General features: G+C 39.3%; 1 protein-coding gene across 4 annotated transcripts; it reads right to left on the bottom strand.

Moving 5' to 3' along the window:
* Window positions 1–1082: 1082 nt before the first annotated feature.
* cep85l (centrosomal protein 85L) lies at window positions 1083–10449 on the bottom strand. Of its 4 annotated transcripts, none has more exons than XM_032585065.1 (13): window positions 10133–10434; window positions 7605–7763; window positions 6371–7215; window positions 5753–5838; window positions 5210–5327; window positions 4972–5139; window positions 4721–4873; window positions 3946–4100; window positions 3730–3847; window positions 3603–3653; window positions 3041–3148; window positions 2108–2276; window positions 1083–1801 (listed from the first exon to the last, which is right to left on the bottom strand). In XM_032585065.1, the coding sequence occupies exons 1-13, from the start codon at window positions 10179–10181 to the stop codon at window positions 1632–1634; spliced, it is 2349 nt and encodes a 782-aa protein (XP_032440956.1). In that variant the 5' UTR covers window positions 10182–10434; the 3' UTR covers window positions 1083–1631. The 4 variants fall into 4 exon arrangements, with proteins under 4 accessions (XP_032440956.1, XP_032440957.1, XP_032440958.1 ...); XM_032585066.1 differs by having other exon boundaries at window positions 3946–4097; XM_032585067.1 differs by lacking the exon at window positions 10133–10434 and having other exon boundaries at window positions 6371–7165; window positions 7605–7760.
* Window positions 10450–11672: the final 1223 nt, after the last annotated feature.

The raw sequence follows: 11672 nt of genomic DNA, 5'->3' as shown, positions 1-11672 counted from the left end.
CTCTTTAATGATTTAAGTATTCAAGTTATTCAATGGTATTTAATAAATATTAAAGTACTACACACAAAAAAGTTGCTTACTTCCTATTAATGTTCAGAAAGCTCACAGTGGTCACTGAAATGACATGAAACTGACAAAACTAATAAATAGAAATGCACTTAAATTTAACCGATGACTACTGGACCATACTTTTGAACTGCAGTTCAACTGAATCATTAAAAAAAATCTAATTGCATTTGTCGAATTTGAAAATTCAAAGGATTTAATGTTGGTGTAAAATGGTGCAGATCATTGTGATAAATACTGCGTGTGTTTTTGGAAAACAACATGAACGTCTTTCAGTATTTCAATTTAATTTATTCTCTGAATATTGTCAGACTCTCCTCTGTGGGGCTTTTGAACCTCTGACAGGCAAAACTGAGTTATTAAACAAACCAAACTGCTGCACAGCTGTCTACAGCTGCACAAGGTTTACCAGCTGTCCGTTGATCATGATGAACTTTACAATATCATGTTTTGGGTGGCTCATGTTTTCACTAAATCCAGGAAAATGAAGCATCACCAAGTTCTAAAAGGCCTCAGACCGGCTCCCTGTAGCTCACAGAATAATGTTAAGATACTTCAGTTAGTTTTAGCTTGACACCAAAACATAATTAAGATCTGCTTTATCAACCTTCCAGACCTCTCAGGTGTTCTGATTCAAGTCTTCTCTGCATCCCCAGAACCAAAACCAGACATGGAGCATTCAGTGTTTACTCTCCTCTAATCTAGAACAAATGTCCAAAGACAAAATAGCTGAAACACCAAGTTTCTTTAAGCCCATTTATTTGTGGTTGCCTTTAACTTCTAGTCTAGATTACTACTTTTTATTACTTCTCTTTATGTTTTCAGTGTAATATAATGTTTTTGCTGAAATGTGCCATACAAATAATCTTGACTCATTTCTGTTTTTTTAATATTTGGGTTTTTCTTTTTTTATGTTTCATGCTATTTTTCAATTCTTTTTCATTGAAAAGCATTTTGAAGTTGGAAAAAAAGACAAACAGCAGCTAAAAAACCCTGAAATAGGCACACACACAACATTTCTGTACATATTTTAATGTAAACTTGGATGTTTGATGGTTTATTTTATAAAAACAGTTTAGTCTGGTGGGCCGTGTGGTGAGCAGTACCAGATCTGAGCCCAGATCGACCCACTGCTGTTATTAACCTGCAGCAGATCTTCCACAGTGAACCATGCTCTGCAGCAGGAAGTACAGCACATCGCAAATTTTGTGTGGATGCAATATTACTATCCATAGTATTAACAAGCACAAAGTTCTGCTTGGACTTTGAATTTATTCTTATACGACCTTACGTAATATCCTAATTTCCAAGCAAAGTTAGTGTCACCATCCTCAACATTTTATTATCTGCATCAGATCCTATTAGTCAGAGGAGTAGAGCAATGGATGGTGCTGCTCTGCTCGCAGGTTGCTGCGCCTCTGGTCTGAAGTGGATTAGAGGCAACAGTCATTACAAAACTTCAGACACGTCCAAACCTTTCAGAGCTGTGACAGATAGTAGGATTCATTTTCCAAACATCCTCGTTGTATAGCGTTAGAGATTCGATAAATGTAATGTTTAAGAATTCACTGCGTGGCACAGCTTGGAGCCACATACTGAGGACAGTATTCTGCTACAGTCCTCCTCAGATCATCTATTCCTCTCTTCAGCAGGCCGACTTGGAGCAGCTTACAGCTCGGTTCTTCTTCTCCTTCAGCCAGCTGGTGCTCCTGTTCCTCTGCTGAGACGCTGAGTGCTGGACGGACACAAAACAGCAGCAGAGGACATTTGGTCACCATCTCAGTAACACATCCATACTGTCTACACTCAGAGAAACAGGAAACAATGTTTGTTCATTTTACATGAATGAAATATGATTCAAACATGTCGACCATGTACTTCACTTTTCAACATTTCTTCCTTCCTTTCTACATAAACTGTCAAGAGCTCTGCTCACTGCTGTTCCTGCTCTCCCGCTGTATTTCTCTGGCATGTATGAAGCTATTACTCTGATTAACCATATGAGGATGTGACATTGGAGTGTTTGTTTTCAGCACATTACATTTCATTCCCAGAAGCAGAGAGAGGTTGGGCTCTTTTCCCTGCGCTCTTTGGGCCAGGATGCTGCAGAAACCTCGCAGGTCAAGCAGACACAAAGACATCTCTTTCAAAAGCTCGTCCACTTCTGACATGCTTCCTGGAGATGACGGATGCACCAACTTGTCTTTGTCCTGGTTAACAGAGTGAATAAAATGTTCATGTTTCAATGTGAGCATAACCGGGTCAATGACAACAGAGAACATGTTCAGCAGACTGCACCCCTGTACAGCAAAAAAATAAAATAAAATCTGATTTATGAAACCAGGACTATGCACAACAGAAAGTAATTTTCCTATGAATAACAGCTGAATCAAAAAGTTTGTGCAGAAGGTCACACTTAGGTTCTCTCCTCCCTGAGCTGCATCACCGCGGATCTACTGTTCTGTCACTTATGGGAACTTAGGCAAGCGTATGACTTCTTAGTCTTGGTTGTGAGTCTTTAGAGAAAATGAAGCTACTTTATTATAACAAACCCAGAATGCTGGCGGTGACCATGTGCATGTCCTGAGTGTGTAAACATGTCTTGGGAATCCACCTGAAAAAAGATTGGACAGTGTACAGCCACAGCCAGACTCAGAACTCGGGCCGGGTCATGGTCGGGTCAGACTTGGGCTACTGTGGCACATTTTCAATAATAGAACCAGCAGATGTCAGTTGGCTCTGCCTCAGACACAATGTCTATGGATTGGATAGACAAACGGGTCAGGCTGGAATTTCTAGACTCTTTCTAAAACTCTGCTGTAGACTAAACTAAGTCAAACAGCTTTGAAATGATTTTGCACATAAAACTAGTGTATGGGGTTTGGCTTGTTTGACTACAAGCTAAGCTAAGTTAAAGTTTCTTACACTGACCAATACCCAAAAGCAAAGAGTTTGGCATTCCAGACAGTGATACCTGAGAGAAGGCTCCAAGCATGCTGACCAAGTTCTCCTCCTTTTGCAGAGAACAAGCCACTGGTGGGTGAGCGGCACCTCTTTTTTTTAGCAGTCTTCCACTAGTGGCCTATCAAAAAAGAAAATACAAACAAATGAGAACTGTGTTTGGGAGAAAAATGCCTGACGTTCTGTTTCATACAGGAAGATCACTAAACCAACTAATTCTGCTGGCCTTTTGTAGTTGAAACGGTTAGAAGATCGCATTCACATGAGCCCTTAAACATCTTATAGACTCTATTTTAATGTAGAAATCCACTAATTCTGAACTGGGATCACAGGACACACCATAAACCACGACCTCTCTGCTTCACCTCACTTCAAAACATTCAAACTAAGACCTTGCTGGCTTGGCACCAGATTCCCCAGCAGACTTCTGAGGTTGAGAGAAATCCCAAACTTATCGGGTTGGGACTAGCTTTAGGGAAGAAGGGAGAGCTGTGGTATATCATACATCAAACAGTCATAATGTTATGAGTAATAGTAATAAATAAATCTAGCATGTATATTTTGAATATCCCTACCATTAGTTGTGAAGTTAGTCTCTCAATTTCATCCTTCTGTATCCTTAATACCTGGGGAAGGTGGTGGATTCATATATTTTTGAATTGTTTAGCATAAGCGTTTCTGTTCAGTTGTATGTGATGCTACCATGTTGCTGTTGTCTTGCTGCTGCAGGAGCTGAGAATTTTCTCCCAAAAGGTTTTTTAGATCGTGCACCGGCAGCCTGGCCCCATCATCCAGACACTGCTGCACTTTCTTACGCAACCTGTCCAATTTAAAAAAAAAAAAAAAAAGACAATAAACAAAGTGAGACAGTGAGATAAACATACAAAATAAAACATTAACTATGATCTCACACCATACCTTTGTACAGATGTCATCATCTCACCCTCTGTCTTGGCCTGCACCTCAATCATGACATCTTTCTTCTGAATCAATGCACATTCTACCTCTATGCTCTTCTGTAGCTGGAACACTGTATTCTCAAGACGCCTGTTTTTTTCCTCTAACTTCTCCTGCTGAGCATATAAACAGAGGCTAGTTACCTAAGGTTTATGTACTGTGAGTATGTGGATAGGAACCAATGTGTTGGTGCATATCCACAGGGACTCATGAAATTGGTGCACCGTTATACACATGTACATGCTAAGAGGCAGCGTCAGTAAAGCTATATAAAGATCTACAAGAGTTTCTTTAAGTCTAAACGTCTATATTTAGACACATTGGTCTAAATATAGATGTTAAGAACATCTGTATGGCAGGCAGCTGTGTGTTGTGGTTGCCATCTGACCTCAATAAACTCATTTATAATTGCATCATAGCCTTATATTCAACTTAATTTAGTTCATTTATATACGTAGTGCCAATTTACAACTAATGTTGTCTCAAAGCACGTCTCTTATGAAGTGGCTCCAGATTGGCTGTGTGTGTGTGTGTGTGTGTGTGTGCGCGTGGGTGTGTAGGTGTGTGTGTGGGGGTGTGCGTGTGTGTGTACGAACCAGGTTTTTATATAATGTTTGGGACCTATTTCTGTCTTCATTGTAGGGCTGTGGGGATAAATCCTGGACCCCATGAGAGAAATTCTGTGTGTGTGTGTGGGTGTGTGTGGGTGGGGGTGTGTGTGTGTGTGTGTTTATACCTGTTTGGACTGGACTTGAACTTCATTTAATGTGGGCAGATCAGAGAGGTATTTCTCTAGTATCTCAATGCGTTGCTGTTTGTCTTGGTTCTGCTCACTCTCTCTCTGGTATTTCTTCTTCAGACTGGTGATGTAACGATCCCTTGTCTTTATCTGTTCACAAATTAAATTGATAGATTCGTCAGGTTGCAGAGACAAGCTCAAGTCAAATTTAAAGTAATAAAAGAGTTTACATAAATTGTGAATCATACCTTGTCTTCCAGTTTTCTGATCTCCTCTGTATATCTCAGAGTGACCTGCTTATAAAACAGGTTCAGATGGAGAACTTCAAGCTCAGCAGCTGCTAATTTCTTACCAAGTTCTTCATCACAACATCGCCTATCAGATTGCAGCTTGCCGGATGTCGTCATTGCTGACTCCTAAATAACAAGAATTGTTTGTGAGTTTTGTAACCACGTTTCTAACGTCGCATTCTTCACCGTATCTCACCTCAGTATTTGGGATTATGGAGGTATGAAACTGTCCTCTCTGGCTGCCCAGGACCTGCTGGGCTCTGTGCTCGTTCTCCCTGATCCACACATGCAGCTGCATGATTTGCTGCTTTTGGCTGAAACACGAAATCCTTTTGTGTCAGCAACAAATTATCATCAATGGTTCTGTTTAAATTGTAAAGTTTTAGATTGCAATTTTTTGACAACATTATAACAATAATCTAATAATAGTTATAGTTATAGACAGTACAGCAAGGAAATGTTAAAACTGAGCACTGAATGTACTGAAGCAACAAATAAAGTTTGTCAGTATTTATTAATATACTAAAAATTATTTAAATAAATAAATAAATAAATCTTGAAGAGGAAGACACGGGAAAGCAATTCAGTGGTGGGCAAAAAACATGAAAGGAAATCATATTAACTTCAACTAATCATCAAAAATAAACCTGTTCCTGAAAAACCGTTTGGTTAAAAACAAGGTGAAGGGCGGCAGGTGGAAGCCGTGTGTCAGTGGAGACGTCAGTTTGTTCTGCATTACCTTTGTATCTCCAGTTCTCTTTCCCTCAGCAGTTTCTCCTTAACCTTCAGCAGAGTGTTAGCAGGAGTGGAAGTTTCCATTAGCATCTGTTAGCACACAAACATGTTGGTAGAGTGGTCAACTACATCATATCATGCTCGGAAAAGTAACAAACACTATCAATAAAAAGATAACTTTTAATAAAAAAGAGCAGAAAAAAGGAGACGTTAGAGGATTTTAGAGTTAGACATGTGGGGAAAAACATGGCGTAATGCTCAATGTGTGTTGGATTATATTTTTCCTTTATCCGAGTAGAGAATAATGCAGACATTTTAACTGATGGTCCTCAATTAAAATTCAACATGTCCATTAACATAAATATAAATCACCAATAGAAGTCAACTGATTCTTTTAACTGCATTTTTGCAGTTGAGGAGAAAGGCTCCAATTTAGCCTGCTTTGCTGGAGGACCTAAAGATAAAGAAAAGTATGCTTTACATAACAGAGTAGTCAAACAGAAAGGCTTGCAAAAACTTGCAACAAATGAACAGAAACATGTCACACATCACTGCGACTTTCCAGGAGAGTCCATTTCTTTCCATTTCTTTTATTACAGCAGTAACATAACTCTCCTCTTACCTGATTAAGTCCAGATTCCTGATGAGACAATGTGAGGCCGTTTACACCATAGTCTTCTGTCCCTGGTGAACTGGCCTGACCAGGTTCATTTCCACTCTCCAGTTTGGGCCGGTACTCCATCTGCTGAGTCAGCCACATCTGGGTTCGAACAGCTGGCTGAATGGGCATGCCTCTGTCAGGGTTCTCAGCCACCAGCCAGTCACCCCAGCTGGATGACTGAAGACCACGTATTTGCTGACCTTTCCCAGAATCTTTCGTCTCATGAAAACTGGAGCAGCTTAAGCTGTATTTAACTGGAGAAGAATGAGACGAGGAAGGGGACAGGTCTGTTTTCAAACCAGTAGATCTATTACTGTGTTTGTAGCGGTAGCTGGGCTCGGCACCAGGAGATCTCAGCAGAAAATTGCTGCAGTTCATAGCAGAAGACAACGGTAGGTAAAGGTTGATATTTGAATCCTGTCTTTTCTTTCTATAACCATGAAGTACACCTCTGTCCAGCGAACCCTCAGCACCTGGGCTGTAACAGTAACTGGACGTCTTTGTGGAACTCTTATCTACCCCTGATGACAGTTTGGTAAAAGAGGATGACCTTCTGATGGGTTGATGCACTTTCATGTCCAAACTGCTTGGAGCTTCTGCAGAAGATGTGGCTTGCTTACTAATGTTGCGAGACATATTCCAGCAGCCAGAGCTGTGGGAAGGAGAGGCCATTTTTAAAAGGATTCTTGGTGAGGAAGAAGCAGATGACAAGGCGAGAGCTGAAGGGACGCCATCCTCTTCCTGGTTTAAGTTATGCTGTGACACAAGAAGGGAAGACAGAGGAGTTGCACTGGAACAGGAGTCATCTGTAGACACACAAAACATAAACAATTTTTTTCTCTAAGCAAATGAATTAGATGACAAGTTGAAGAACATTAATATAAATGTGTAGTAGGCATGACAATATAAAAAACTTTGAGCTGTGGACAATGTGCATTGTGAGCTCTGATATCGAGTTAGATCGAGGAAAAGATTACCCTCTGACAGATTAAGTTTTTAAAACTGCATTTGTGATCCTGCTATTACAAACATGAAGCAGAATTTGCAAGAAAAAAAAGTCATACTCCTATGTGCAAACCCTAAGGTATTAGTATAAAGTCTCTTACTGCTTTTTATGTTGGTGAAAATCCAACCACAAATCAAACTACAGTTACAAGGTTAATCTTCTGAGCTTCAGTAACACATGAACACCTACCTTCCAAACTGTCAGAGCAGTAGGTGCCGATTCCTGTGTCACCGCTGTCAGACACAGAGCTTTGTCGTCGTCCATCACAGATCCTGCCTCCAGAGCAAGGCAGACTGCTGTGCCAGTTTGATTCATGTCCCAGAAACCATCCAGAGCCACAACTAGGCCCTGAAAATTCACATCAAAAAAGGTAAAAGATTCACACACATACAATGTGGACCAACTTACGAATGTATTATACATTATGTGATGTCCAGACTGTACAAATAATAGTTTGTTTAATATAAATTGTTTTTTTTGCTGTCACAAAAATAAGTTTTTAACAATGATTTAAATATTTCTCTGGTAACAACATGCAGGGACACCCTGTGATGCAAAGGAATATTTGGTAAGAAGTATAACTTGTCCCAGAAAATTTCACCAATTTATATTTTGCAAAGAAATAATTGGAGCAGTAACTTTATTCAAATGAGTGTTTTTATTGGAGGAAATTAAAAGATGCGTGAGAAAGATTGTAGATCTCAAACACTTTTCTTACGGATAATGAATCCATCTCTGCCATGAGTTGACATGTTTATTCAACCCATGGCAAAATAAACCACAGGTTTATTCTGCCATTATTATTAAATAAGAGGATTTTTGGATGGTAGAATGTTGAGTTCTTCTGGTGAATACAAAGGTTTTCTCTGGGTTCTCCAGCTTCATTCAGAAACAACATTAAAAAGAAACTGGTCACTATGAATTATGTGTGTATTGGTGGAAAGAGACCAGAGTTTTCAAGTTCCTGGAAGTACAGGTCACTGGTACCTGACCTTGAAGTAACACATCTCTTGTATCATTAAAAAGCCCAGCAGAGACTCTTCTGACTCAGGACCCTAAAACACTACAAGATACTCAAGAAGCTACTGAATAGTTTCTACTGGTGCAGTACTGAAAGCTTTCTTACTCTTGTACTGTGTGGTACTTCCTCTGACTGCACTGCAATGAGCTGTGAGGACAGCTCAAAGGACTGTTGACTCATCCTGTCAAGTCGCCTCATCACAAAAGCCACAACATTTCAAAAGGACACCAAACCAGCTGGGAGTAGACCTGACATAACAGATTTTGTTGGATGATAAATTATCCCAAAAGTTAACAATAATATTACTAATTTGAGACCATTTTCAAGTTCATGGTAGTGGCGTAATAGTGCAAGAACATATTCTCAGAGGCCAATAGACTTTACATTTTTATGAACATTTAACACTGGAAGAGGAAGACATTTTAAGTACCTAAAACAAATAAAATAAAACAAGAGAAACAACAAATAAAATTAATTATGAGGTTTCTGTAAAAAAAAAAGAAGAGAAAAGTTATCCCTACAAAAAAGGGCTAGTTGAGAATAATGCACCAGACTGTAGATGTCTGTCATCCAGTTATTGGTAGAAAGAGTTTACTTAACATGTTTGATTAAAGTTAGATGATTTTTATAATAATAGGCTGTCATCTAAAGTGGACCAGTCAAACATGAGTCCACCCCGGTCCTGGTGCCGCATCAACTGGAAAACAGGCGCAAGAAAAAACTTATTGCTGTACTTATGGGACAAGTTTAGTTGCAAGGATGAGAAAGGAAACAACTTTAGCATACAGGGTAAATGTAGTTTGGTTTATGTTCAACACTCATGCAAACATTATGAATAATGTTTTAGCAACAAATGCAAATAATATCCATTTTATTTACTCAATAAAACTGGTAAATAGCACCAGTTTTATCTGGCTAAAACTGAAAACAGAGGGTCAGGAGCTTAGCTCAGAGAGAGTAACCTTCTTAAAATAATTGATCATGTAGGAGAGGAAGGGAATGTTGGCCAGACGATGGATGAAGATCAAAACCAGTGGTGGTTTCTGATATAGGCGACATGGGCAACTACCCAGGGCGGCATTTTGTGGGGATATTCTTCCTACCACTGTCACTCTTTCTGTGCCAATGCCTAGCCTGGCATTTCAGTATAAAATATCTTTCATTGATCTCATGCAATATTTTAATTTTTTTAATTTTTTGAGCATGACTTTATAAGAAATGACCCTTTTTTTTTTTACATCATTTTACAAGTACATCTAAAAAAATGTTTTTAGATGTTTTTGTAGTGCAGAATTCAAACTCTGGATGCCTAAGACGGACCTAATGTTTGATATAATCCACAAATAATGTAAAATAAGTCTGTTGAGGAGATGAAGTTCTCTTCATGTCAGAGAGCCAAAACTCACCCCTTCATCAGTTTTCATGAAAACAACACAAGCTTCATAAATCAAAACCTATATTTTTGTAATTATTTAATGATATAAAACAAACCACTTAAAGTCTGACCATCCCAGCATTTAAACGGATTAAAGGCACTAAATGAATGCAGCGAATAGCTCTTTAGTCAAGGGCCGAATCGGAAGCAGTAAGTCGGATGCTAACTTCATCGTCGTCCTTAAATCCAAGCAGCCGGGCTCTTGTGTTGGTAGCATGCATTAATACATTAATACATGCTCTTCTAATACAAGCCTCTCACCTGCTTTATTAGCTTCAAATCCGGCTTTAAAGTCACTTCTGTCCCACATTGTGTTTGATGTCGGGGAGCATGAAACCCGAAATCCGATCAGAAGACAAAAGAGAAATTACAGCTTCCGGAAAAAAAACATGGATACCGACTCAAACATGACTTCATCTAGAACAAATAAAACCACAGTTTGGATTGTTCTTTAAGAAGTAATGTATCGAGAAATAACCATCTGTGTTTCTGTTAGTTTGCAGCTTTTTTAGCTGAACGTCCTCTACAAAACGCAGGCATGAAACTCCTCCTCCTCCTCCTCGGCAGCCAGCAGCAGCCTCGGTACGGAAGACCTCCCCCCAATTTTATTCAACGACTGGACATGATAGTCCATTAGCTCCTGAGGGCTGTTTCACAAAAATAGCGTTACAAAATCCAGCATAAAAGATTAAGCCAGGCTTGAAATGCGCGATCATCATCCTGGCTCCATCCAGGATGAACTGAGGAAGAAACCAGGTGCAGATCCAGGCTTTCATTCAGGTGATGAATGAGCCTCCACAGATTTCTAAAGCAGACCATGAGATCGATCACAGATTCCCTGATGCTGCGCTAGATATATTGAGTACGCCATTCTATCCATCCATCCACCCATCCATCCATCCATCCATTTTCTTCCTCTTATCCAGGGTCGGGTCGCGGGGGTAGCAGCTTCAGAAGGGAGGCCCAGACTTCCCTCTCCCCAGCCACTTGTTCCAGCTCCTCACACCAAACTAACAACGTCTTTTTATTGAGGATCAGTGGCGGTTTCCGACATGGGCAACGGCTCAGGGCAGCATTCTGAGGGGGGCGGCAAGAACTCTCTTTTGCTCTTCTATTTGATCGATCTTTTATTTGCTCTTCTATTTGATCATCTTCTATTTGCTCTTCTATTTGATCATCTTCTATTTGGGGGTTCTTTGCCCTCGGACAAACGGGCTTAAATCCAACATGTTCTTCCAGAGATTTTGCTGTCCTCCGCCACAACGCTCACCTTGGTGACTGAAGCTGGTCCCTCCCAGGTTCACATCGACGTTAAAATCAGAATTCTGAGAAAAAAGTCAGGATTATTTTTCTTCAGTTGCCCTAATGCTCTTCTGTATAATTATACACTTTTTAAAATACAAAAGCATAATATCGCACATGTGATCACTGAGAAGGATGAAACAATAGATTGTTATTTTTAATATCAAAATATTAAGAAAAGAGGATAGATTTTTTTGTTTAATATAATTTGATTTTATATGTGTGCATATATATATACTGTATATGTATATGTACGTTCTAGTGTCTATATATATATGTGTGTGTGTGTGCATATATATATATATATATATATATATATATATATATATAGCATAGTGCATATATATATATGCACGTTCTAGTGTTTATATATATATAGGCGTAACTTCACAGGTGTGGACATGTCCCCACCAATATTTCCTACAACGTTTTTTCTTTATGTGCCTGAATATATATAGTAAATGTGTGTGTATACATAGACAAACACAATTAAATCATC

Source organism: Xiphophorus hellerii, chromosome 15 (assembly GCF_003331165.1).
Source record: "Xiphophorus hellerii strain 12219 chromosome 15, Xiphophorus_hellerii-4.1, whole genome shotgun sequence".
NCBI classification, from domain to species: Eukaryota; Metazoa; Chordata; class Actinopteri; order Cyprinodontiformes; family Poeciliidae; genus Xiphophorus; species Xiphophorus hellerii.
Note: the sequence above shows the minus strand (reverse complement) of the source record. Positions and strands in the feature narration are given on the sequence as shown.